General features: G+C 42.1%; 2 protein-coding genes and 2 long non-coding RNA genes across 6 annotated transcripts in view; 1 reads left to right on the forward strand and 3 right to left on the reverse strand.

Annotated features, from left to right (window-relative positions):
* The window catches only part of LOC122870258 (low affinity immunoglobulin gamma Fc region receptor III-like), a 1,099,642-nt gene extending 1,089,132 nt beyond the window's left edge, over window positions 1-10,510 (forward strand). Inside the window, exons 2-7 of one of the 3 annotated variants that reach the window (XM_044184334.1) lie at window positions 1,902-2,017; window positions 3,083-3,346; window positions 4,217-4,465; window positions 5,559-5,666; window positions 7,138-7,209; window positions 9,052-10,510. In XM_044184334.1, the coding sequence (XP_044040269.1) occupies window positions 1,987-2,017; window positions 3,083-3,346; window positions 4,217-4,465; window positions 5,559-5,666; window positions 7,138-7,209; window positions 9,052-9,104 (777 nt within the window). In that variant the 5' untranslated portion in view covers window positions 1,902-1,986 and the 3' untranslated portion in view covers window positions 9,105-10,510. Of the gene's footprint in view, window positions 1-1,432; window positions 2,018-3,082; window positions 3,347-4,216; window positions 4,466-5,558; window positions 5,667-7,137; window positions 7,210-9,051 lie in introns of those variants that run through there. The other 2 variants (XM_044184335.1, XM_044184337.1) reach the window with 2 other exon arrangements.
* LOC122870348 lies at window positions 6,748-20,795 on the reverse strand. Its single transcript, XR_006376555.1, has 2 exons — window positions 20,760-20,795; window positions 6,748-7,164 (listed from the first exon to the last, which is right to left on the reverse strand). It is a non-coding gene; the product is annotated as an uncharacterized LOC122870348 (long non-coding RNA).
* On the reverse strand, window positions 12,323-13,397 carry LOC122870361. The gene is made up of 2 exons (XR_006376567.1): window positions 12,838-13,397; window positions 12,323-12,651 (listed from the first exon to the last, which is right to left on the reverse strand). It is a non-coding gene; the product is annotated as an uncharacterized LOC122870361 (long non-coding RNA).
* LOC122870311 (low affinity immunoglobulin gamma Fc region receptor II-b-like) lies at window positions 14,441-16,952 on the reverse strand. Its single transcript, XM_044184471.1, has 4 exons — window positions 16,783-16,952; window positions 16,121-16,222; window positions 14,868-15,131; window positions 14,441-14,719 (listed from the first exon to the last, which is right to left on the reverse strand). The coding sequence occupies exons 2-4, from the start codon at window positions 16,149-16,151 to the stop codon at window positions 14,514-14,516; spliced, it is 501 nt and encodes a 166-aa protein (XP_044040406.1). The 5' UTR covers window positions 16,152-16,222; window positions 16,783-16,952; the 3' UTR covers window positions 14,441-14,513.
* Window positions 20,796-22,689: the final 1,894 nt, after the last annotated feature.

A 22,689-nucleotide genomic window follows, 5' to 3' on the forward strand; every position in this document is an offset into this window, starting at 1 on the left:
TTTCAGATCATCAAACAAATTTAACAAGTAAACATAAAATGCATTTTTGCCCAGTCTCTTTCTTATGGTGGAGTCATGAACACTGACCTTAACTGAGGCAAGTGAGGCTTGCAGGTCTTTGGATGTTGCTGTGGGGTCTCTGAATGGCTGAAGAAGAACAAAATGAAGACTTTGGACTGGCCTAGTTAAACCTGAATCCTGACCTGAATCCCATTGAGATGCTGTGGCATGACCTTAAAAAGGCAGTTCATGCTCGAAAACCCTCCAATGTGGCTGAATTACAACAATTCTGCAAAGATGAGTGGGCCAAAATTCCTCCACAGCGCTGTAAAAGACTCATTGCAAGTTATCGCAAACGCTTGATTGCAGTTGTTGCTGTTAAGGGTGGAGCAACCAGTTATTAGGTTTAGGGGGCAATCACTATTTCACACAGGGCCATGTAGGTTTGGATTTTGTTTTCCCTTAATAATAACAACCTTCATTTAAAAACTGCATTTTGTGTTTTTACTTGTGTTATCTTTGACTAATATTTAAATTAGTTTGATGATCTGAAACATTTAAGTGTGACAAACATGCAAAAAAATAAGAAACACTTGCTTAAATTTTGTGACCAAAACCGAGCAAGGAACGAGAACGTGGAAGCGTTTTTCTTAGTAAGAAAGGGGTTTAAAATCTCGCGAAACGCGTGGATTATTTTGCTCTATTTTGAGCTGAAAGGGGTCACCACCGAACACCACACACACACACACACACACACACACACACACACACACACACACACACACCGACAGCATGACAAACGTTATGTGCGTCCGTACTGATGGTGGGTCATCTGGATCGGTCACAAGACTCGGTCACCACACGCTGCTCAGGGGCCTCAGCTTGAGTTTGTCCCAATTTTCTGTCCATAAAACAGGATTGGACAGTATTCTGACTCAATTTAATATTTAGAAAACCTGAAAAAAACAGTAAGTTTTCATCACAGTTTAACGCCTCACACATCTCACACTGGGATGAAATGGCAGAAGGCTGGCCTTGTGTTTCCTGATATCCGTTTAACCGTCCTGCTTATCAGGAGGGTGTGTGTGTGTGTGCTTATCAGAAATTTTAAGAAAAACCCCCCAAAAAACAACAAGCCGCCTTTTGTTCCTCACACTATTCAAACTGCAGACCAGTTATTAGGTTTAGGGGGCAATCCCTTTTTCACACAGGGCCATGTAGGTTTGGATTTTGTTTTCCCTTAATAATAACAACCTTCATTTAAAAACCGCATTTTGTGTTTTTACTTGTGTTATCTTTGACTAATATTTAAATTAGTTTGATGATCTGAAACATTTAAGTTTGACAAACATGCAAAAAAAATAAGAAATCAGGAAGCGGGCAAACACCTTTTCACACCACTGTATCTGTGTGTGTGCATGTGTGATATCATGATCACATATGCTGTATATTCACAGACATGTTTTTATTATTACCCTGATAAAGGATACATTTTGTACATATCATAAAAATGCTCAGTGTCCTCATGGCTGGATGCCACTCTTTGGCAGCTGTGACATATTCAGCATAAACTGCCATAACTCTTGAGCACATTGTCCAATTACAACCAAATGCAGATGGCACGTGTTCACAGCAACCTGCCTCATATGTCCGCCGTTGGTGGCGGAGCAGCATCTGATCAATTTAAAATGGCCATAATTCAGTATTCAAGAGTCTGACTCACTTAAAATCTTAGCACGCTTCTTGCAAAGCCACACGACCAACAGGAAGATTTAAGTGTTCTCTGCAGTCAGCACGGCTGTCAGTGTCTTTTTTGATGCAGATTTGAAATGTTTTCAGGTCATCAGGAAAGTAACAAAGTTTTCACATTTGAGGTGTTAAAGAAGACATGTTTCTAGCAGGAAGCTGTGGCCTGCGTGACATATACTCCGACCCCTGGTGTGATTCAGTCCCCCAGTCAGTCAGTCTTATCAGCAGCCAAGCAGCATGGCGTTAACAACACTCTGCGCCGTCGTTGGTGAGTACTGAATGCGTGTTTTTGATTTGCTCTCTGATTTAGTTCTAAAATGTTGACTCTTTCCCTGTTTCTGAGGAATGTTCTCTATGATTTCTCTGTGGCCAGATTAAAAGATAAGGTCTGATCTTGGCTTGAAACAGACTTTTAATAAATTATGCCTGTACCTAACTATTTCTCAGTACTTTACCGTTAACCTTGATAGTTTTGGCATTGTGAATTATTTTGGAAATGTGTTTATTGGTGTTTTATATTTGCACTCTTTGTACTGCAACTGTATCTGTAACTTTATCTTTTTACTACATTACTTCATTGCATTAACCACAGGTAACCGTTTTGTACTAATAATAACCCAATATCTACCAAGTAAAGACTGAATAATTACTTTTATGTTACCATCAAGGGTACACAAATTAGTTAGAAAACAAACTGCAACAAAAAGAGGACAAAGCTCATCACAAAAAACATCTATTTCCTTTTGCAGCCAGATATTCGGCTTTCAAAGTCTCTGCAGAGAGAATCTGTGAGATGCAGCTTTTCCTTTCCAAATGTTAGTTTCTCTTATTGTGGGTTCACGCTGACAGCAGTTACTTTTTATTTGTGGTCTTTGATTGTGGGTGACATGTGAAGCTCTGACTGCATCTTCTGTTCAGTGCAGCTGCAGACGCTATTAACTTTTTGCTTCTTTGGTTTCGCCTTTAGATCATCGCACCGTACACAGGCGGAGAGAACTCTTTGTTGTTATTAATGTAAAATAAACTCAACAGAATAGCTTCCCAGCTCCCCATCGACCCCAACGGTGAACGTAGCTGAGAGGTTTATTGTTGTTGTGTTTTCAAACGAAGGTTGCAGAGCAGCGGGAAGCTTTGAGCAGCTTGAATCGACTCACTTATTCTTCAAAATAACATCCGTAGTGAAACAAGGAAACAACAAAATGCAAAGAAGGCGATGAGCTTGCTGAGCATCCACACATCAGCCAAGTTTTCCTGCCCGTTCACTTTCAGTTTTCTGTTGAGGTGCATTTACGATAAAAGTCTCAATTTGCCCCCATCTGTCTGTGTGTTGCAGCCGCTCTGAGAGTCCTTCCCAACAGATCCCAGTTCTTCCAGTACGAGTCTGTCTCTCTGAGCTGTGGGCAGCAGGGAAACCCTTCTGAGTGGAGAGTTAACAGGAACACATCCGTACACAGTAACGAAGAGTGTTTCTCATCCTGGGATAGAATCGATGCATCCCACTGCTCCATCGATGCCCTTTACCCATCAGACACCGGAGTGTACTGGTGTGAGTCTGCAGCAGGAGAGTGCAGCGAGGCCGCCAGCATCACCGTGACCGGTGGGTTTAAACAACAGACACATTTACCTCGATGCGTCCTTCTGTGAAGGACACAGAGGGGCTGTTGGTCACCACAGCTGATAGAGGCTTACAGCAAATTCAAAAATGCACGTCGAGTGCATCTAGTTTAACGGCAGAAAAACTGCAGCATTTGTCGTACGTTCAGAAGCTTCTAACAACCTGTTTTTCCCGACAAGCGACTTCTCGCGGCGAAGCAGACGGTGACTGTCGTCTCTAAGAAGTAAAGGTGGACAGAGCATGATGTCGTTGTAAGGCCGCTAAAGGTCTAAAGTGCAATACAAGGTGCACGGAGAAGGGAAAAAGTCTAAAGAGGCCAAAACTCCAGCAACTCTTGTAGAACAAACAACAACTTTATTGTCAGATCGTAGAAAAGGTTTCAGTCGTAGTCATCTGGACACTGTTTTCAGAATCAAGACGTTTCGGCTCCCATCCGGAAGTCATTCTCAATTGTGAAAAAATGGGACGGGAACTCAGAAATTTAAGCTACTCTGTGTTACATAAGCCCTGCCCTCAGGAAGGAGTCTACCTGAGTATCTGTTGATTAGCTAGTTTCACCTGAAACTGACCTAATTGTTTCCATGATGGCCCAGTAATCAGTAATCAGGCCTATTGTTTTCTGGCTGCACCTCCCTCATCACTGTTAAGTACCTGATTAGCATATGATTGGCTTGACCACGGTGTTAATACACTGTGGTAAACAGTTGGCAAGTTCAAGGTCTGACGTTCAAGTTGTTCTTTATAAAACAAGGGTTCCCAGAGTTTTGACCTCTTCGAATTACCATGTGTAGACACCCTGAAGCTATTTGAGCTCCAAACTATTCTCTTGTCTTTCTGCCTTCTGTCACTCAGCTGGCTCTGTGATCCTGGAGAGTCCGGTGCTTCCTGTGACGGCGGGAGACGATGTGACTCTGCGCTGCAGAAACAGGATGACCTCCTCCTCCAACCTCACTACCGATTTCTATAAAGATGGGTTTCTCATCAGGAGCAGCTCTACAGGAAACCTGACCATCCACAGTGTTTCTAAATCTGATGAAGGACTCTACAAGTGCAGCGTCCCTGGAGCTGGAGAATCACCAGACAGCCGGCTGACCGTCAGAGGTGAGACCAGCTTTAAAGGCCTTGAAAACAACTTCTTACTATGAGCAATGAGGCCCTACATGAACACGTTATTTTGGTTATTTAACATCGGAAATTTCTTTCATTTCTCACTGATTTAAAGTGGGCGGGCCTCAGTTGGAATATTTGTGTGCACCAGTCAGAGTTAAGCAACATTTGAATCAAATGTGATGACAGTTGTTGGGTTGGTTGCTTATGTCGCCGGCCAACGTCACTCAAATATAGCCACACTACACCCACACCGAAGATTAGTTTTCATCCGAGCTTCTTGACGAAATGTTTAGTTTTAGCAGCTTGATGATGTAGCGACTACCTTCAAGGCTAGTCGGTGAATTGCTGTAGCTGGTATGCTAGCCAGCCGGGAACATGCAAGCTGTCCAAGCTAATGTGCTAGCTAATCATCATTTAGCAAGCTTGTTAGCTCAGTTGCTAACGGGACAATACATTTAAGCAGTTTTTTCAAAAGACGTAGGCTACTGTACCATTGACTCTTGTCTCATAACTGTCTGCAAACCTTAACTTTTTCTGTGAGTTGTTTTACCTCTGACAGAGGAGGTTATATAAAACTGGATGGTCCAACGCAGCTAATAGCTAAGCTTCGATAGCTTCCTTCATTTTGGACCCTCCAGCTCGCCGTTCCCTCAAAGATCATTAGGTACTGTCAAGACGGCTTGCTATTGGTCAGCGGTGCAAGTTTGGTGGTCAAAGTTGAACTTGATGCCAAAAATCTGTGCGGATTTACTTCGACCCCGTGAGCCTGTTTCATTGAACTGAACTGAAATGCTGGAGTGACTTTTAAGATGAATACACATTTTCAAAAAGGTAAATCAATGAGAAAGACGGAAAGGTACAACTACTGAATTTGGTTCCACTAAGCACTCTACTTTAAAGGAATATTGTAACATCTTGGTTTGCTGTCTTACCAGAAAATAGATGAGAGGATTGATATAAATGTTGATATAAATCACTGTGTGTTTATAGATTTAACCAGTTTAGCGAAGCACAAAGCAGCCATGTAGACAGAGCTTGTTGTTTTATTGCATTGAGGTCATCCTGTGGTATTTCTGTTTTGAAGCAGGACGCCCTGAGCTGCCTAAATTCAAACGCATTCTACTTCCTGTGGTGGTCGCCTGCCTCTTGCTGGTTTCAGTACTGCTGCTCTGCCTCTGGAGAAGCCATAAAGGTCAGCCTGTTTTCATGTCAATAAAATGACATTTTGCATACTGCTGTTTCAGCGCCACTTCTGTCGAGGTCGCACATTGCTTGTGCTGAGCGTGAAAGTTCATTCTTGAACTTGGAAACAAAAAAATCTTAACTCAAAGTCCACTTGCTACCTATCTCCACAACAGCTGAGCAGATTCATTCTGCTGAGGGAGGCCACGAGATGCAGTCAGAAAGCTCCAGAAAAAGCTAGTAGGTGGACCATTTTAAGATTATTATCAACAAGTCGGTCCAGACAATAAGGTTGAAACTGGGAGAGTCTCAGTTAAAGCTAAAACAAACATACTTTGAGGTCCACGAAGTCTTACCATTCATTTTAAATAGAGCAGCACAACACAGCCCTTTTTAACTATGTCGTAAAGAACAAATAGATCGGAGGCGGACATTTGAAGATGGAAAAATAGATAAAAGTCTTCATTCAGATAAATCTATTTCTGCTGTTTCTATTTCTGATGTTTGCTGTTGTTGTGTAGATGATATCTCACAGGCCGCAGTACGGAGCCCTACAGAGGTTATATGATAGGAAAAATAAATATTGACGTGGAAATGTGCGTGAATGGATTAATAAAGCGAGCGCACGGATTGGTAAACAGGATTCAGACTCATGACCTCAGCCCCGCTGGATGTAAACTGCGGCCTGTCATCAGCCAAACCAGCCCTTCAGCTGTTCAGTGCGACTGGTAGCCCACCAACAGTCCATGTGCACTGTTTACCAGTCTGTTCTCTTAATCGTGAATATTTTATTTATTGACCCCTGGGGGGCTCCGTACTGCAGTGTCCACACTCGGAGTCACAGAGGGGCTTTCGGACACCTGAATTTACTCGGTGTTTACTAAATGTTAAACCAAGTGAAAGAAGTCAAGTTGAGTTTGAAGACCTTTTTTTTTAGACAGAAACATTACTGATGTTGCTATGTGAGACGCGTACAGATGTTGTCTTCAAGAATTAGATTTTTGTGTATGTGGATTATTTGAAAACATACATTACTTTAGTTGTCTTATTTATACTTCCTGAATGAAAAAAACAACACAAACAAACAAAAATTTCTCAAATGTATTATTTTTATTCATCAGATGAAGTTTGGGAAGTTGCAATTGATTAAATTAAAGTTGTTTGACAGTTGTTTTACTCTATAGAAGTAATTGATGACCATAGATAATAACAAGCTTTTCATGCACAAACAATGACAACGTGCACTGCAAACTAACATCAAGCTGTTCCATAGATGGTTGACAGAAACAGAACCATGTTTACACTATTTCTATTTCGCATCTTTGGTTTATTGTCCAAAAACTTCCAACCGCAAGGGACACAGGTGTACTTCTTGCGGGTTTTCAGGGGCAAGTTTCTGTTTATTTTTGGGTTTTCTGTTTCAGTAGATTTAAATGTTGAAACCCAGCTGGCGTGTAACAGAGAGACGTGTTGTGCTGCAGGTCGAGTCGACGCTGATGTCTCGTACACTGATGTCATCATCACACAGGAAGTGCAACCCAACAGGATCAGAGGTAAACAAACGTACCAGCGGTTGATATAAAAGGTGAACAAAGAAACAGGACAGAAATGATTAAATATTCACGAGATTCTGAACTAAAAACTACATCAGACTTTAGTTTAACAGTGTAATCTCACCTCCCTGCCTCTCTGTGGATCAGCTGCTGAATCTGTTATGTAACGCCCCTCTGGGCCACGCCTGCTTGTTGTAGTCCCCCCCCCCCCCTTTTCCACTCTTATTGGCCCAACTTGATGACATCAGCCATCACCAAGGTTACAGTAAACAAAACAGTCGGCTGCCCGCGGGCGTCAGCACTACAGAAAGTTCACTTAGGGGGAAGCTATTCTCGGACTGACCGAGTTTCTGTTTTTACTGATAAACTGCAGAGCGTGGGAAAAGAAACGGTGGCACAGATATTGGCAGTGCCAGTTCACACAGCAGACGCTTCCCACCCTCCTGTCTTTATGTTTTTTATTATATTTTAAATAAACCCTCTGCAGAATGTAGTTCACTGTGTGTGTGCTAATTTAAAACAACTCATATTTGACAGTGAAAGTAACTCAATACATTTAGTTAAATATTATACTTCAGTACAGTTTTGAGGGAATTTTACTTTACTTTCCATTTTATGCTGATTTATACTTCTACATCTCTTAGTTACTAATCATTTACTAATGATCGGTTCCATCCATATGGGCCATTAAGGGCCTACTGAGACTTATATGCGATGGCAGTGCCTATTGATTGGCTTGATAACAGTCAAACTGAGTGCAGATCAAAGATTTTATATAAAAACATATAATCATCTTATACATTATGATGCATTGTTACAGTTTAAACCATTCAAAGCCATATGAATGTAAGGTTTACTGCACATATATTTATGTTTGCACAGTTTATTAACATGTTTGCATATTTTCATCAGCAACTTTACAATAATCTGCTGATTCTACCTCTGTGTTTTTCCTCACATTCACCTCTCTGTAAGTCCTCCTAGCTTCTGATTGGTTCGTTAGTTCAGTCACATGTGAGGGAAGTGTGGAGAACAAGTGTTTCAGAAAGTTATCCGTCTCCATCCCGCCACCACATAAAGTGTCAGAAGTAAGTCTTGAGTATCGATATTAGCATCAATAAAAATGGATCCATCTGAGTTCAGACCACGTTCTGGACACACGGACGTTCTTGTTTCATGCGCTATTTGCTTCTCTACAGCTTTCGTGCATCATCTCGTTGGTTCACAGCATTTAAACAACAAACAATAAACACTGACGATATTAAGTTATTAACAGAGAATATTACAAACAAATAAAAACTATCTTTCAGCAAATTTAGTTCCATTACATTTCTGCGCAGTTAGTACTTTTGATAATACTATAATTTGTCCTACATTTACTTAAATAAAGGATGAGAGCAGCTGGCCTTTTCCACCACCGATGTTTAAACATTAATCTCATGTGAAGGTCACAGTGGAGACAGTTCATCATGGTGTTAAAGTACATATTGGCGTTTTGTTTCATTCCCATTAAAAGCACTTTCATTTCCTCTTTAAAAACAAACCTGCTACTGATCTGCCACTGATGGTGAGCGAGAGTTTCACTTCATTACTGAATCACTCTCTTCTTGGCTGTAAAAATCTGCATATCACAACTCAAGTGAAAGCCCTCCTTTGTTCAGTTGTGTTTCTTTGGTTTCTGTTAGCGTGAATATGTCTGTAGGATTGTTTTTTGGCAATAATGTAACCTAAACCGTCATGCTACTGAAAGGCCTCGAGCGAACAGTGAAATACATGCCAGTGTTTAGTAGACTGGATAGTGTTTGTATCATGGTAATGATGGCATGTGTCCTTCCTCCTCAGACGTGGATGCTACACAGACCTTCTACTCTACAGTGAAACTGGGAAACACCTGACTGGAAACCACGGCACCGGTGCTGATATTTTTATTTTTAATGCATGAAACAGAAGAAATCTTCCATGTGCTTTCATGGGAAACAGAAACTCTCTGTTTCATTGTCTAAATATAATGAAGCAGAGCGTTCAGTGTCTGTTTTAGCAGTTTCCCCCACACTAACTTATGGGCTTGTGATGAAACTACAACCTGAATAAATCCCATGAAAGCAGACACTGTGCCCCCATGTTTACATTGTCCTGACCTATTTGTGGAAGGTGTTTCCAGGCTGGCCCTGAGTTTCTGTACGGATATTAAAATGAAATGTTTTCAGTATCGTCCTTTCCTCGGGAACTATAATCTCCGATGCTTCATTGTGTCACGTTGACTGAAGACAAACAGAACTTAAGAAGTCTATTTGGATTTAAATCAGTAAATATTTAAGCCAACAAGACTGAGAGTCTGAGCAAGCTCTTGGTACCTATTTCAATACTTTGAGTACATTGGCATATTATGTTATGGCTAACATGTTAGCAAAGCTAATTTATATACCCAGCAGACACAGAGCAACGTTAGCATCTCACTGGAGGCCGTCACTCCGAGTTACACATTTACAGGACATGTCGTCACTTGATAAATTTATATTAACATTTACACTTACAGTTGCTGCTTTAACATGACTTTGAATCACTGAGTGGAGAGGAAAAACCGTAGCTTGACATCAGATATATTTTGGAATCCAAACAAAGTACGTAATGTGTTTTTTTTAGCTGACTGTTGTAGCTGCTATTTATAGCTGATGAAACAGGAGTTTCCTCATTCCACTTCACTTTGTCAGCCACAGGGAACTCCCTCCTGTTATGTCTTTCTGACATGGCTTTCACACAGACACTGAGCAAGCAGCGACGCGATGAGTCATTGGTTAAAAGACGTATTTACATTTAAATAAAAACGGAGCTATGTCATAGTTTTAAACATCTAGGTGAACATTTCACTGACTATATTTCAGCTTGTATTTAGGACCTGCTGCACAGTGAACTATAGTCATTTAAGGGCTGTTTAAGGGTTTTATGTAACACAGAAAAAAGTCCAAAAACCTTTAATCCAGATGTGCAGACATCCTGTGACCCGCACGTCACCAAACCAACAACCCTTCTCAAATGTTAAACTTGCTGCTGTGGCTTTGACTTGTGATTTTCAAATGTGACACCATCATGCCAGCACACTGAAGAAAGGGGCTTACAGCTGCCCCCCAAAAACCCCTTAAAGCTGTTTACCAGAAACTGACTCATCGAATACAATAAACAGAGAACGGACACTCGGGGAAATAACAGTAAATAATCACGTTTCCCTCAGTGGCGTCATCACCGGGAAGAACACTGTAGCTTCTTTGTAAAGATCACATCAATAAAGGTTTTGTTGTCAACAGCTGTTTGTTTCTTGAACTTCACACAAAGCAGCTGTGAGGTATTATGTATTAGGCTAATATATTGAGTAAAAGGCAAAATCTGAGCACAAAATAAACTGAAATATTAAAGCAAGAAATAATCTTTGATCTCCAGTGAGATATTCGGACTGCGACAGGGTTCACTACATTAATTTAGGGGCAAAGACTTCAAATTGACAAACTTCCCTTTGTTTTGTTTTGTGGGACAAGCAGCAGATGCGTTCAGGTATTTTGGTTTTACATTGTTTTCTTTTGTTAATTCAGCGTACACTTACAAAATTACATTCCATTGTTTTGGAAACAAAACGCTAAAAAGGCTGGAAATGACCCATTAGAGGTCCGCCTGGCCGTTCCCAGTGTGACACTAACGTGTGACAAACTGTTCACAGAGCTGATCAAAAGTCTGTTCTCTCCATCCATTTTCAGAGCTGATCTGGAAACGAGGTTAAAGTCACTGTTCTTTAATAAAGGAAAGACAAGGACAGACAACCATTCACTCACACATTCATTCAATACGCATCACCGTAACAGAACTGATCGACCCTGCACATTTATTATTATTATGCTTCAGAAAATGATCATTAGTCAAAGTTTTTACACCGTGATCGAGCAAAGGAATAAAAGCAAAACGTCAGATGAAACCTGAGAAACTAAAGATCTGAGCCCTCGAACAGGATTCATTCAGAGGTTCCTTGTGCAGACAGTTGAGTGTTTAGGAAACAAAGGTGGTACAGACTGTGATCCCATTTGCTTTAAGCCCTCGAAGGCTCAGTGGCTCAGTGGCTCAGTGGCGCCCTCTCTCTGTAGCTAAATGCCACTGGCAGCTGTGAGAGATAAGCCTGTGGTGGACTGTCGAGGAGCGCTCGGCTGTACGGACACGTTGAATATATTCTGGTCCTAACCAGACCCTGACTATCCCCGCCCCCCCATTTATGACAAGTTGGCTGTCACATCTATAAACAACTGGTTTTGATGCCCAGACTCTGTCTGTGTCGGTCCACCACTTTGGTCCAGGCTGAAACGTCTCAACAACTATTGGATGGGCTGCCAAGAAAGTTTCTACAGACGTTCCCCAGAGGACGCCGTGTTCTAAACTCTGGGAAACCTCCGGCTCTCCATCCAGCACCAGCAGTAGGTCGAAGCTGATCCTGACTGACGTTGGTGAGCCACAGACTTTTTAAATCTAGCGCCACCATGAGGTTAACATTTGTGTCTCAACAACTACCGGATGGGTTGCCATGACAACTGGTGCACACGTTTATTTCCCCCTCCATATTAATTGTAATAACGCTTATGATCCCGTGACTTTGCATGCGATACTTTAGGTTCATGATAATAACTGCTAAGCCTCAACTGTGTTAAGTGATAATTAGCAAAGGTCGGCATGCTAACACGCTAATCTAAGATGGTGAACATTATACCTGCTCAACATCAACATACCAGCACTGTCATCGTCCTTCACGCAGCTGCTGTTGTGGCAGTAGGCTAACTCTTACAAAATACAAACAGAATACACTGATGCAGCAGTTGTTAGAGTAAAGTTATAAATAATAAAATTGGTCCATGCTGCATGATTTTGTATAAATGGCTGATGATGCCTGAAGCTCCAAAATGTCCATCCTCTAAACTTTTGTCAGTAAAAAAATCAGGTTGAGATCAGCCCTGAATGAGAGCTTCCTCACTGAAACACAATAAAAACTATAAAAAACTAAAGTCTATCTATCTTTCTTACAAACATTGTTGCATAGGAATACGAAATGCAAATAACATAAAGTAGCTTATTGACAATTGTCATCTTTTTAAACATCAAACTCAAGAAGCAGAATGTTTTTAAACATGGTTCAGTGCGTGCAGAATGATTATTAAGTAAACCACGTTAGCATCATGTTACAGTAGCTAAGAGATGATGAAAATAAGCAGAAGTGCCTTCTTCCCAGTCATATTGGCCAGCGTATCAACAGGTTGTTCAACGCCACAAGTTGTAGCTCTTCGTCATTCCAGTAAGTGATGATCCGAAGCTCTCCTTTTAGCATCAGCTCGAGCTGCAGGAAAACCAGAGCAGAGAAAGTCTAAACTGGAGTCATTTTCATTTCCCGCTTCGCCACACCTGTCCGTCACCTACCTGGGCCTCAGGTCAGTGTACAATCAACTTTTAGCTTTGCTGTAGTTTCACTTCCTGCTTTCGACTAACTGTTGCTGTGACAACCAACTCTGTTGCTGCTGACGTCACCTCATTAGCCTCAAGCTGCGGCCTGTAGTTTCACAGCTGGCTCACTTTTAATTGAGGTGTATCACCATGGCGACCTACGCTGCACAACCTGACTGCTTGGGGTCAAACTTCAGAGGTCACGCAGAACAACAGTCCGACTGCCGGCCGCGTACTGACTTCATGGGCCATCTGTCAGCGCCACTCCCTCCGCAGTAACAAGTACAACCGCAGTTACTTCCTGTTTATCGAACTCACTGCTTCTCCTGTGATTAAAGTCAAGATGCAAGAATACTCTAAACTACAGACATAATAATTCCCACATGTATTTACAGTCTTATTTATAATATTTGGAATTGATCAGTTTTTCCACAGCTTCTTATTCTATTCTAGTTATGTGATCATATTGTTTAAATTTCACAGCACTGAATTTCACTTTTTACTGTCGCTACAACCATTTTCCTGCGCGGGTCGCTGTTTCCTCTCATATTAAGTAGTTGATTCATTGTTCTGACGATGTTGCTTGTAATTAACAACGCCACCTTTGACCATGACGCGCTGGTCAAACTAAGGAGCTCCTTCAGCGGAAGACTCATCCCCCCAGAATGCACCACAGAGCGCCACAGGAAGTCACTCCTGCCTGTGGCCATCAGACTCTTTAACTCCTCCCTCTAAGTGTCAGTCTGTATGACCCGAAGTCACTAAACTGGACATTGATCATTAACATCTCTGCAATACTTGACATAATTGTGCAATATTCTCTATTTTCAGTTTAAAATTCCCTGTTTATTGATATTTATTCATACTTGTATTACTGCAGTGCAATATCCACCGTCTCATAATCATCTTAATAAGCTACACTTGACATGACAGTACTCATTATTGCACTGTTACTTATATTATTACATTGTATTATTATACCGTACCTACTTATCTACCTCTAAATCCACTTTGGTACTTACACTTATTTTAGCTTTTATACTTATATCCACTTCGTACTTCATTTATCTGACCTGTATTATATTTATATTTGCTTAGTCCTTCTGTTCCTGTGTGCACTGACGTGACAGTGAGCAGCTGTAACGAAAGAGTTTCCCCTCGGGGATCAATAACGTATTTCTGATTCTGATTTGATTCTTTCACATGAACTCGCTTGTGGTTGGAAAACCCAGAGATACCGGTTATTCAGGATCGCCAGCGTTAGGCTCAGTGAGGCCAGGAAACCCAGACTAAGCTGAACTTGCTTTGTGATCTACCAGCTATATGGACGTCACTGACCTCTGACCCTGGTGGAGGAGGCCAACAGATCAATATATTCTGTTATTAGGATTTTCAGAGGTTTTCTTACCTCGAGCCCACCTTCGGTACATGTACAGACACACTATGAGCATGGCAGTGTAGAGCGTGAACAGCAGGATGATGCACACCAGCCTGTACGGAGACATGGGAGGAGGAGGAGGAGGAGGAGTGGGAGGGGCACCTGGAGGCTGAGCTGTGAAGAAGTAAACAACCATCAGAGTTTCAAACATGAAACAATCATTTCTGTTTTCACCCCTACATCAACTGTATTCTCATCTACAGAAAAATCCACAGAAAAAAATGTGTAATACTAAACATTAGAGCTTTTCTGTATATTGTACATTTCTTCTTTTGTTTTATAAAATGCTGACAACGTTATATATAGAGCAGAGTTACGTCACTTTGGTCACAGCCAGCCAGCTGTTTGGTGACTCTCCTTTTATATATACAGGGGCAGAACGTCACCTCTGTTTACACTTTTAGAAGCCTTGGTTAGACCGGGACACTGCGGGGAGGACCATCTGTCCTGCGGGCTCGGTACCGATGAAAACATCATCTTTGTAGAACGTAGCAGAGAAATCTGATGTAGATTCATCTTGATTTTCTTCCTTGTAGGAACAGCGAAGTGTCACATCGTCTCCCTCTGTCACAGGAAGTGCCGGGCTCTCCAGGATCACGACGCCTTCTGAAATATAGAAGAATACCTGACTAGTAGAGTTTACAAAGTCTGTTTGATTGTAAAAACCATTATTTTACAATCAAGCAGATTATAAAACACATCAGAAAACAACCATATATGAACACAAACAAGCTCCATGGACATTTGGTATTACTGGTCACTGTGATGTTGACGGTGTTGCTGCGCTCCCCCTGCTGAGACTCACACCAGTACACTCCAGTGTCTGATGGGAAGGCATACTTAATGGTGCAGGAGGACTCATTTGGGATCCTCCAGGGAATCTTGCATGCCTCAGACGTCCTAAAGGTGGTGTTTCTGGTCACTATCCAGCCACTGGAGTCGGCAGGTGACGAACAGCTCAGAGAGATGGCTTCTTCCAGAAAGAACTGAGATCTGTTTGGAGTGACGCGCAGTGTGGCTGCAAACAGGAAATAATTATGAATGGACTTCTTCTTGTGCACGCGTTAAATACAGGCACTGCTCTGGTTAAGGTGTTAAAGTTAAAGCCACATTAATCATGATTTATTGTGTCGAAGTGAGGAACCCACAGAGAACTGCCACCGACTCTGCAGCCCCACAGCACTTGTTAACCTCTTTCTGTTGTGTTCAGTTCAGGAGGTGGACCCAAGTGCAGACAATAAAAAAACGATGACTTTATTTACATACTATGAAGGAAGACAAAACAACTGAGGGTGGCTGAGAAACTCAGGCAAACGTCCAACAAAGAGCAATCCATTGAGCAGTCCAACAGAGGTAATACACAGGGAGCACACACACACAGAGGCACAGGAAAAATGCAGGCCCGGGGATCAAATGCAGGGCACACGGTACAACGACAAACTGACACTGAACAAAGGAAAAACTCTGACTAAATACACTTAGGTAGGGGAGACACAGGTACAACTAATCAGGGCGGGGCAAACAATCAAAACTGGACGGAAAAACAAACAAAGACAGGAAGTAAAACACTACAAAAAAACAAACAAACAGGAAATAACAGAACAAAAATCCCAAACCATGACACTTTCAGGTCATCGTTTTGGTTTTTTAGCACATTAATGAAGCTGTACAATTTGTTTGGTCCTCTGGGGATTATACAGTCTCAGCTAGACTTTTAATATAATAGGTTATATAGTTTTGCTGGACCATTTGTATGCTTATAGTGGTGTAATTTGTGTTTTGTTGTGGAAAACATGTGTGCTAAAAGGACACCCAAGTTTTCTTTTAACCCTTTAAAAAAGTCTAGTTCCTGGAGCAGGGTGTCGCTGACAGTGTCTCCAGATGTTAGATTGTTCTGGGTTGATTTATGAGCAAGCTATGATTTTGAAGGAAAGGATAAGGCAGTGAAAGATGAGCGGAGACAAACGAGAGCAGGAGGCAACATATTTAAAAAGTTAAATTACTTACTGAGCGTTAGAAAGAGCGATGCAATCTCCATTTTGCGTCGATGTTGACTGTTGAAGACTGATGTCTTTCTCTGTCAAGTTTTACCAGGTAGTCTACCACATCCTGAGTCAACACAGGAAATTATGGTCATTGCACAGCGACACACATAAAACATTTTTTTCACACATTTTACCAACTTGCTTGAGCTCTAAGTTTGAAATTTTATTTAAATTAATGCACCCAGGCTTTAAGCAGATTTCGGCATTTATTCAATTACAAAAACATTCTTCTGTCTTCCCTCATCTGAATCACCTGCTTCACAATCATCATTGTGAGAATGTAGGTCAAAATCACAGAATGAAACGTGACACCAGTCACAAGAGAGGCAATGTACGCATTTCAGTGAAACGTGATATGACGCGACCACATTAAACAACTTCAACAAAAACATAGATCATAGACTGGAAACTATCTTTACATCTGATCCAGAAATGCATGCAAATAGTTTTGGTTGTTTTTGAAATATCTAGATTCCTGCCTCCACAACAATAAAGTGGAGGTGAACGGGATTCAGTTTGTAGTGCTCAGAGTGTTTGGTAAAAGTAGTTCCAGTGAACACTGTTCGCAGTCTGTTGTGTGTGGACTGTCCAATGTTTAAGCAGTATAAATAAAATTTCATTTACCTCCAGTGTAGTGGCAGAACTCTCAGAGACGGATATCTCACGGACAAATAAAACCACAACTATCTGCAGGACGAGACAAGTTGTTTGAGTGAACCGACCCTTAAAGCAGGTTTTCAAGCAATGAAGAAGGCGATGACGTTCTGAGATCTGAACACACAGACACGATACATGTGACTTACACTTCCCGAATGATCAAATCATCATACTTCACCACAACAACAGATAGTCAGACAGTGGCGTTATAGTCTGGAGCAGCCACAGCAACCACATCCCCTTTTTCCTGTCTGGAAAATGAAATGAAATTAACACAGTTTTCTCTGTGTATTGTACATCCATCTTTACTATAGTTACTCTGCAATGTACTTTTATAGCGCCTTTCTAGTCTTTCTGACTACTCAAAGTGCCTTATACACACATTCATACACTGATGGCAGGTGCCAACTGCTCATCAGCTGAAAGAAACTAATCATTCTGTCACAGCCTGTCATGTCCTCACCAGCCCGTCATCACCCACACCTTGCCCTTAATCAGCCCCAATCACACCCAGGATAAAACCAGTCCACTCTCCACACTCAGTGTCCAACCTCGTTTGTGTATAGGACTCACCGCACCAGGCTATCCTAGTGTCGCTCCAGTTCCCTGTGCTCGCGCCAGTCCTCCGTGTCATCGCCAGTCCTCCGTGTCATCGCCAGTCCTCCGTGTCATCGCCAGTCCTCCGTGGCTTCTCCATTTCTCCTTGGTCTCTCCAGTCTCCTGTGGCTTCCCTCCGGTGACTTCCCCAGACCCACTCTACCTATCTCCACACTCTCCACTTCTGGCTGTCATCTTAATAAAGACATTCCTATCCATCTCGGTGTCCTCTGCCTGTTAGTCCGTGACAGAAGGTTGGACCTAAAACCGCTAATATGACAGCCAGTGTTTCCAACGACCCTTTCCTCCACCTGAGTGGTCTAGCCGAGCGTTACCTCCTCAGCCTCCCTTCACCTCCTCTAGCAGCTGGCGAGTTGGTACAGCCTGGGATCTTCTCGTGCTCTGTGGAGTTTCTGGCGAGGTGCGGCCTGGTTTTCCTCCTGCACCCGTCTCAGTTTCCGACTGAGCGGTCTCGGGTGGCCTTCATGGTGCTCCGGCTGGCCGGCCTGGCGCTGTACTGGGCGGGATCCCTGGCAGCACGGGAAGAGGCAGTCCTCCACTCTCTGGGTCAGTTCTTGGCGCTGTTCGGCCAGGAGTTTGGCCCGCCAAACATGTGGTCGTCAGTCCATCCCCAACCCGTTTGCTCGTCTGCCTCCAGTTCCGAGGCCCAGCCTTCGCCGTCCATCTCCAGAGGGTCGCCAGGCTCCGCTCCGGCTTCCAGCCCGGAGGTCAGCAGTCAGCCACTCTCCACACTCAGTGTCCAACCTCGTTTGTGTATAGGACTCACTGTACCAGACTATCCCAGTGTTTCTCCAGTTCTCCGTGTCATCGCCAGCCCTCCGTGGCTTCGCCATTCCTCCTTGGTCTCTCCAGTCTCCTGTGGCTTCCCTCCTGACTTCCCCAGACCCACTCTACCAATCTCCACACTCTCCACTTCTGGCTGTCATCTTAATAAAGACATTCCTATCATCTCGGTGTCCTCTGCCTGTTAATCCGTGACACATTCACTCACACACTCACACACCAATTTGGGGTTCAGTGTCTCGCCCAAGGATACTTCGACATGTGGGATCGAACCGCCGACCTTCTAATTGGTGGACGACCACTAAGCCACAGTCGCCCCTTGTTATAATGTAGATAATTAATGATAATTAAAAATGTTTTAAGACAGTAGAGACACTATTAGATAGTGTTTTTTGTCCTATTTAACATTTTGATAAGTAATTAGCATACTGTATAATCCATTTGTGAATAAATTTAGGTTCAAACTGCAGATGTAAAGACTGTTGGTGAAAGTTTATTGTAAATGTTTTGTTAAGAGGCAACAGAGGAAGGACCCAAATGCAGACAATTGAGCCAGATTGTGTTCAACAATTTAGTTTTTGCCAAAGCGAAGGCATTTGTAGGCTATTAGGCAGGTACGATGAGAGGAAAAGGGCCGGTTATATAGTGCAGGGGTTCCCAAACTTTTCAGACCGCGACCCCAATATTAGACTGCTGATGACCCCCTCTGAACAGCTTGTGAGGATTTGCGATTTGGTTACAGACCAGACAGAGCTAAAACAAAAATGAACACAATCTCTAAGACAGGCTATTTTATTAACAAATTACAGACAAAAACAAATACATCCCATAACTGTTAATTGGATATTGATAAATTTTCTTCAGCTCAACTCAAATAAAACTGAAATCCTTGTTATTGGGCCCAACTCATCACTAAACAAATGCTGCCATCTACTGGTGACCTGTCACAACATATCGAGCCTGTTGCAAGAAATCTTGGTGTCCTGTTTGATAGCAATTTATGTTTTGAGCAACATCTCACTAAGCTTGTCCAATCATGTTTTTATCACCTCAGAAACAAAAATCCGATCTATTCTAAATCTTACTGATGCAGAAACTGTTGTACGTGCTTTTATCTCCTCACGCCTCGATTACTGTAACAGCCTGTTCACTTGTCTTAACCAAAAAACTTTGACATGACTGCAGACTGTACAGGACTCAGCTGCTCGGCTGTAAACCAGGACCGAGAGGTTCGACCACATCACAGCTGGTTCAGCCTCTTTACATCGGCTCCCTGTTGGTTTCAGGACTGATTTTAAGATCTTGTTGATTACTTTTAAGGCTCTTCATGGCCTGGCTCCAGATCATATTTTAGACCTTGTAATCCCTTATGAACCTTCACGTAGTCTGAGATCTTTGGGCAGGGGTCTCCTGTCTGTTCCTGAGTCCAGGATGGAAACTTTGTATTCAGAAAAGCCAGCGCGGAGAATGTCTTTTCGCATAAATACCAGTGTGTGATGAACAGTCCTGCCACTCTTCATGAATCTTAAAGTGTTATTATGTATTCCTCTCTGTATTTTCTGGCTTTCGAGGAGGGATGGTCCGTTTGCGGGCCTGGGTTTGGCGGGCTGCCCTTCCAGAGGTGGAGGGTAGTCCTGGCGGCTGATCGCGCTCTCTCATCAGCAAGCATCTCTGCTCCCTTCTCTTTTTCTTTTGATGTTAATAACCACCGTTTCATTTTTCATCAAGTTTAGATCTCAAAATAGACGATCGCTGTTTAGCAAAACACTAAATGTGCATCTAGCTAGCGCATGTCGTTGTGCTGTAAATTGCGATTGACGCCGTCACTTAACTCGTCGTAATTAATCGGATCAAACAAAGTTTTAATTCCAGTTTATTTTAATTATCATAAATTTATACTCGCATCATTACAACCCTTTTTAACATATAAAAAAATAAAAATAAAAATAAAAAATAAATAAAGTTTCTGGAAATCATCTCGCGACCCCCCGCCCCCCATTCTGCGACCCCACTTTGGGAACTGCTGATATAGTGCAGGGTTAATGAGGGAAAGTGGAAACAGGTGAGCAGGTGGAGAAGTCTGAGGGCATCTGGTGGACAGGTAGAGGATGGCAATGAACAGATCTGGGGAAGTGGGAATGTTGCTGGAGGGACAGAGGCAGAATCTGTACTGTACCAGAGAAGACATTAGGAGATGATTAATGAAAGAAATGCCACCTAAAGCCCCAATCAATCATTCCTGATCCAGGTTACGAGAACTAACATACAGTTGGTAGTGAAACCAAGTGAAAGAAGTCAAGTTGAGTTTGAAGACCTTTTTTTTTAGACAGAAACATTACTGATGTTGCTATGTGAGACGCGTACAGATGTTGTCTTCAAGAATTAGATTTTTGTGTCTGTGGATTATTTGAAAACATACATTACTTTAGTTGTCTTATTTATACTTCCTGAATGAAAAAAACAACACAAACAAACAAAAATTCCTCAAATGTATTATTTCTATTCATCAGATTATTTTAGATTATAAAACAGTGTAATCTCACCTCTCTGCCTCTCTGTGGATCAGCTGCTGAATCTGTTATGTAACGCCCCTCTGGGCCACGCCTGCTTGTTCTAGTCTCCCGCTCCTGTTATGTTTTTTATTTTATTTTAAATAAACCCTCTGCAGAATGTAGTTCACTGTGTGTGCTAATTTAAAATAACTCATATTTGATAGTGAAAGTAACTCAATACATTTAGTTAAATACTATACTTTAGTACAATTTTTCAAATACTTTACTTGAGGATTTCCATTTTATGCTAATTTATACTTCTACATCTCAGACAGAAACACTGTACTTTTTACTCCACTGCATCTGTCATCTGCCAACTAGTTACTAATCATTTACTAATGATCAGTTCCATACATATGGGCCATTAATGTTGCTGGAGGGACAGAGGCAGAATCTGTACTGTACCAGAGAAGACATTAGGAGATGATTAATGAAAGAAACGACACCTAAAGCCCCAATCAATCATTCCTGATCCAGGTTACGAGAACTGTGTAAAAGAAAACAAGTCTGACTGAAACAAAAGAGGAAATTCAGGTTGGGCCCGCCATCTACTGGCATGTCGGAAGACCAGCTTGACTACTGGGACGTCCTTGAGAGAATAAAACATTTACAGTATAATAAGAGTTTAATATGAAATATATTAATGAAACAAAACACAGTACTTCAATAAAAGGTCTGTCAATAACGGGTGAGGGATGAGGGGGGAATAATAGGTCTGAGTGTTTTCAGTCACCAAATTGTCTTCAGTGCAAACTGAACAAATAACACTCAGTGTCCACTTTATTAGGTACACCTGTGCAATCTGATGCAGTCTGTTCTGTAACAGATAAATGTAGTGGAGTAAGAAGTAGAACACCTGCCCCTGAGATTGGAAAGGTCGCTCCTCCTTCTTCCGGGTTGTCACCGCAGTCGTTCGCTGTGGAAGCGAAAGTAAAAGTTTCGGAATGACGGTCACATTTTGTTTTTGCTCCCAAACGTTATTTATCAGCTTTCAGTCTTTGACACATCGATGATGCAGCGCACACCTGGACTGATCCTCTTCTGCCTGCTGACCCACGCAGCCACAGGTAGGCTCGTCTCGTCATGTATATTCGTGTTCACCGGGAGAATGACTCGTTTGCTCTCTCAGTTTGACTTCTTCTGCTGTGATTTCACTTCGCTCGGCCTCATCACATTTCCTCTCGGCTGTCAGTCCACTGTAGATGATTAAAACGGGTTTAAAAAGTTGGCAGTAAGGCTGCACAGTGGCTGATGTCAGAGACGGTGTTTGCGTAGCTTTAAATGAAGAACATTAAGAGGAACGTTGTTTCTTACACTTTGGTTCAAAACTAAAGAGGCCTGATGTCTGACATCTTTGAGCAGCCAACACGTTTTTTTTTGCCATTTTAGAGACTTTAGCCTGAGACTCTTGCTGTAATAAATATTTTATCACTGCCATTTTTTATTTTGTTTCTTATTTTGGACTTTAGTCCAACTTTAGTTTACTCAGTAGGCCTAGGCACAGTGCCAGCACCTTGCATCACAGTAGGGAAGCGCATTGCATTCACCAAATGAAAAAGAAAGGAACTGAAGGCTTTTCAGATGATTACGATAAAGATGATTTCAATCAGGAGAGTTTTCTCAGAATTATGAGAAAAGGTTTTGTAGTTATTAAGGTTAGGGTTAATCATCAACACAGGCGTGAGGGCGTGATTTAATTCACTTTTACTTCCTCCTTAGTTTGAAACATATTTCACTGAGTGATGTGGGTGGGATTCTCATTCGTATGTCAGCAATGAGCATCTAAAGTCACTGGGCTTGTTCAGACAGAAAGCTGTCCGATCTGTTCGTTCAGGAGCAGCTAAACCGGAACAGGACGCTTCATGGACAGCCTGCAAAGCCAGACGTCTGAAATGTGCTGTGGTGCTATTTGGTAACAGCT

Source organism: Siniperca chuatsi, linkage group LG22 (genome assembly GCF_020085105.1).
Source record: "Siniperca chuatsi isolate FFG_IHB_CAS linkage group LG22, ASM2008510v1, whole genome shotgun sequence".
Classification (NCBI taxonomy): domain Eukaryota; kingdom Metazoa; phylum Chordata; class Actinopteri; order Centrarchiformes; family Sinipercidae; genus Siniperca; species Siniperca chuatsi.

What these genes read in the sequence shown, in the direction of transcription:
- LOC122870311 (XM_044184471.1), bottom strand. Translation starts at nt 16,151, where the DNA reads ATGGAGATTGCATCGCTCTTTCTAACGCTCA. An exon ending in ATCGCTCTTTCTAACGCTCA is followed by an intron (nt 15,132 to 16,120) that starts GTAAGTAATTTA and finishes TCCTGTTTGCAG; the next exon opens with CCACACTGCGCGTCACTCCA. An exon ending in CGTCAACATCACAGTGACCA is followed by an intron (nt 14,720 to 14,867) that starts GTAATACCAAAT and finishes TCTATATTTCAG; the next exon opens with AAGGCGTCGTGATCCTGGAG.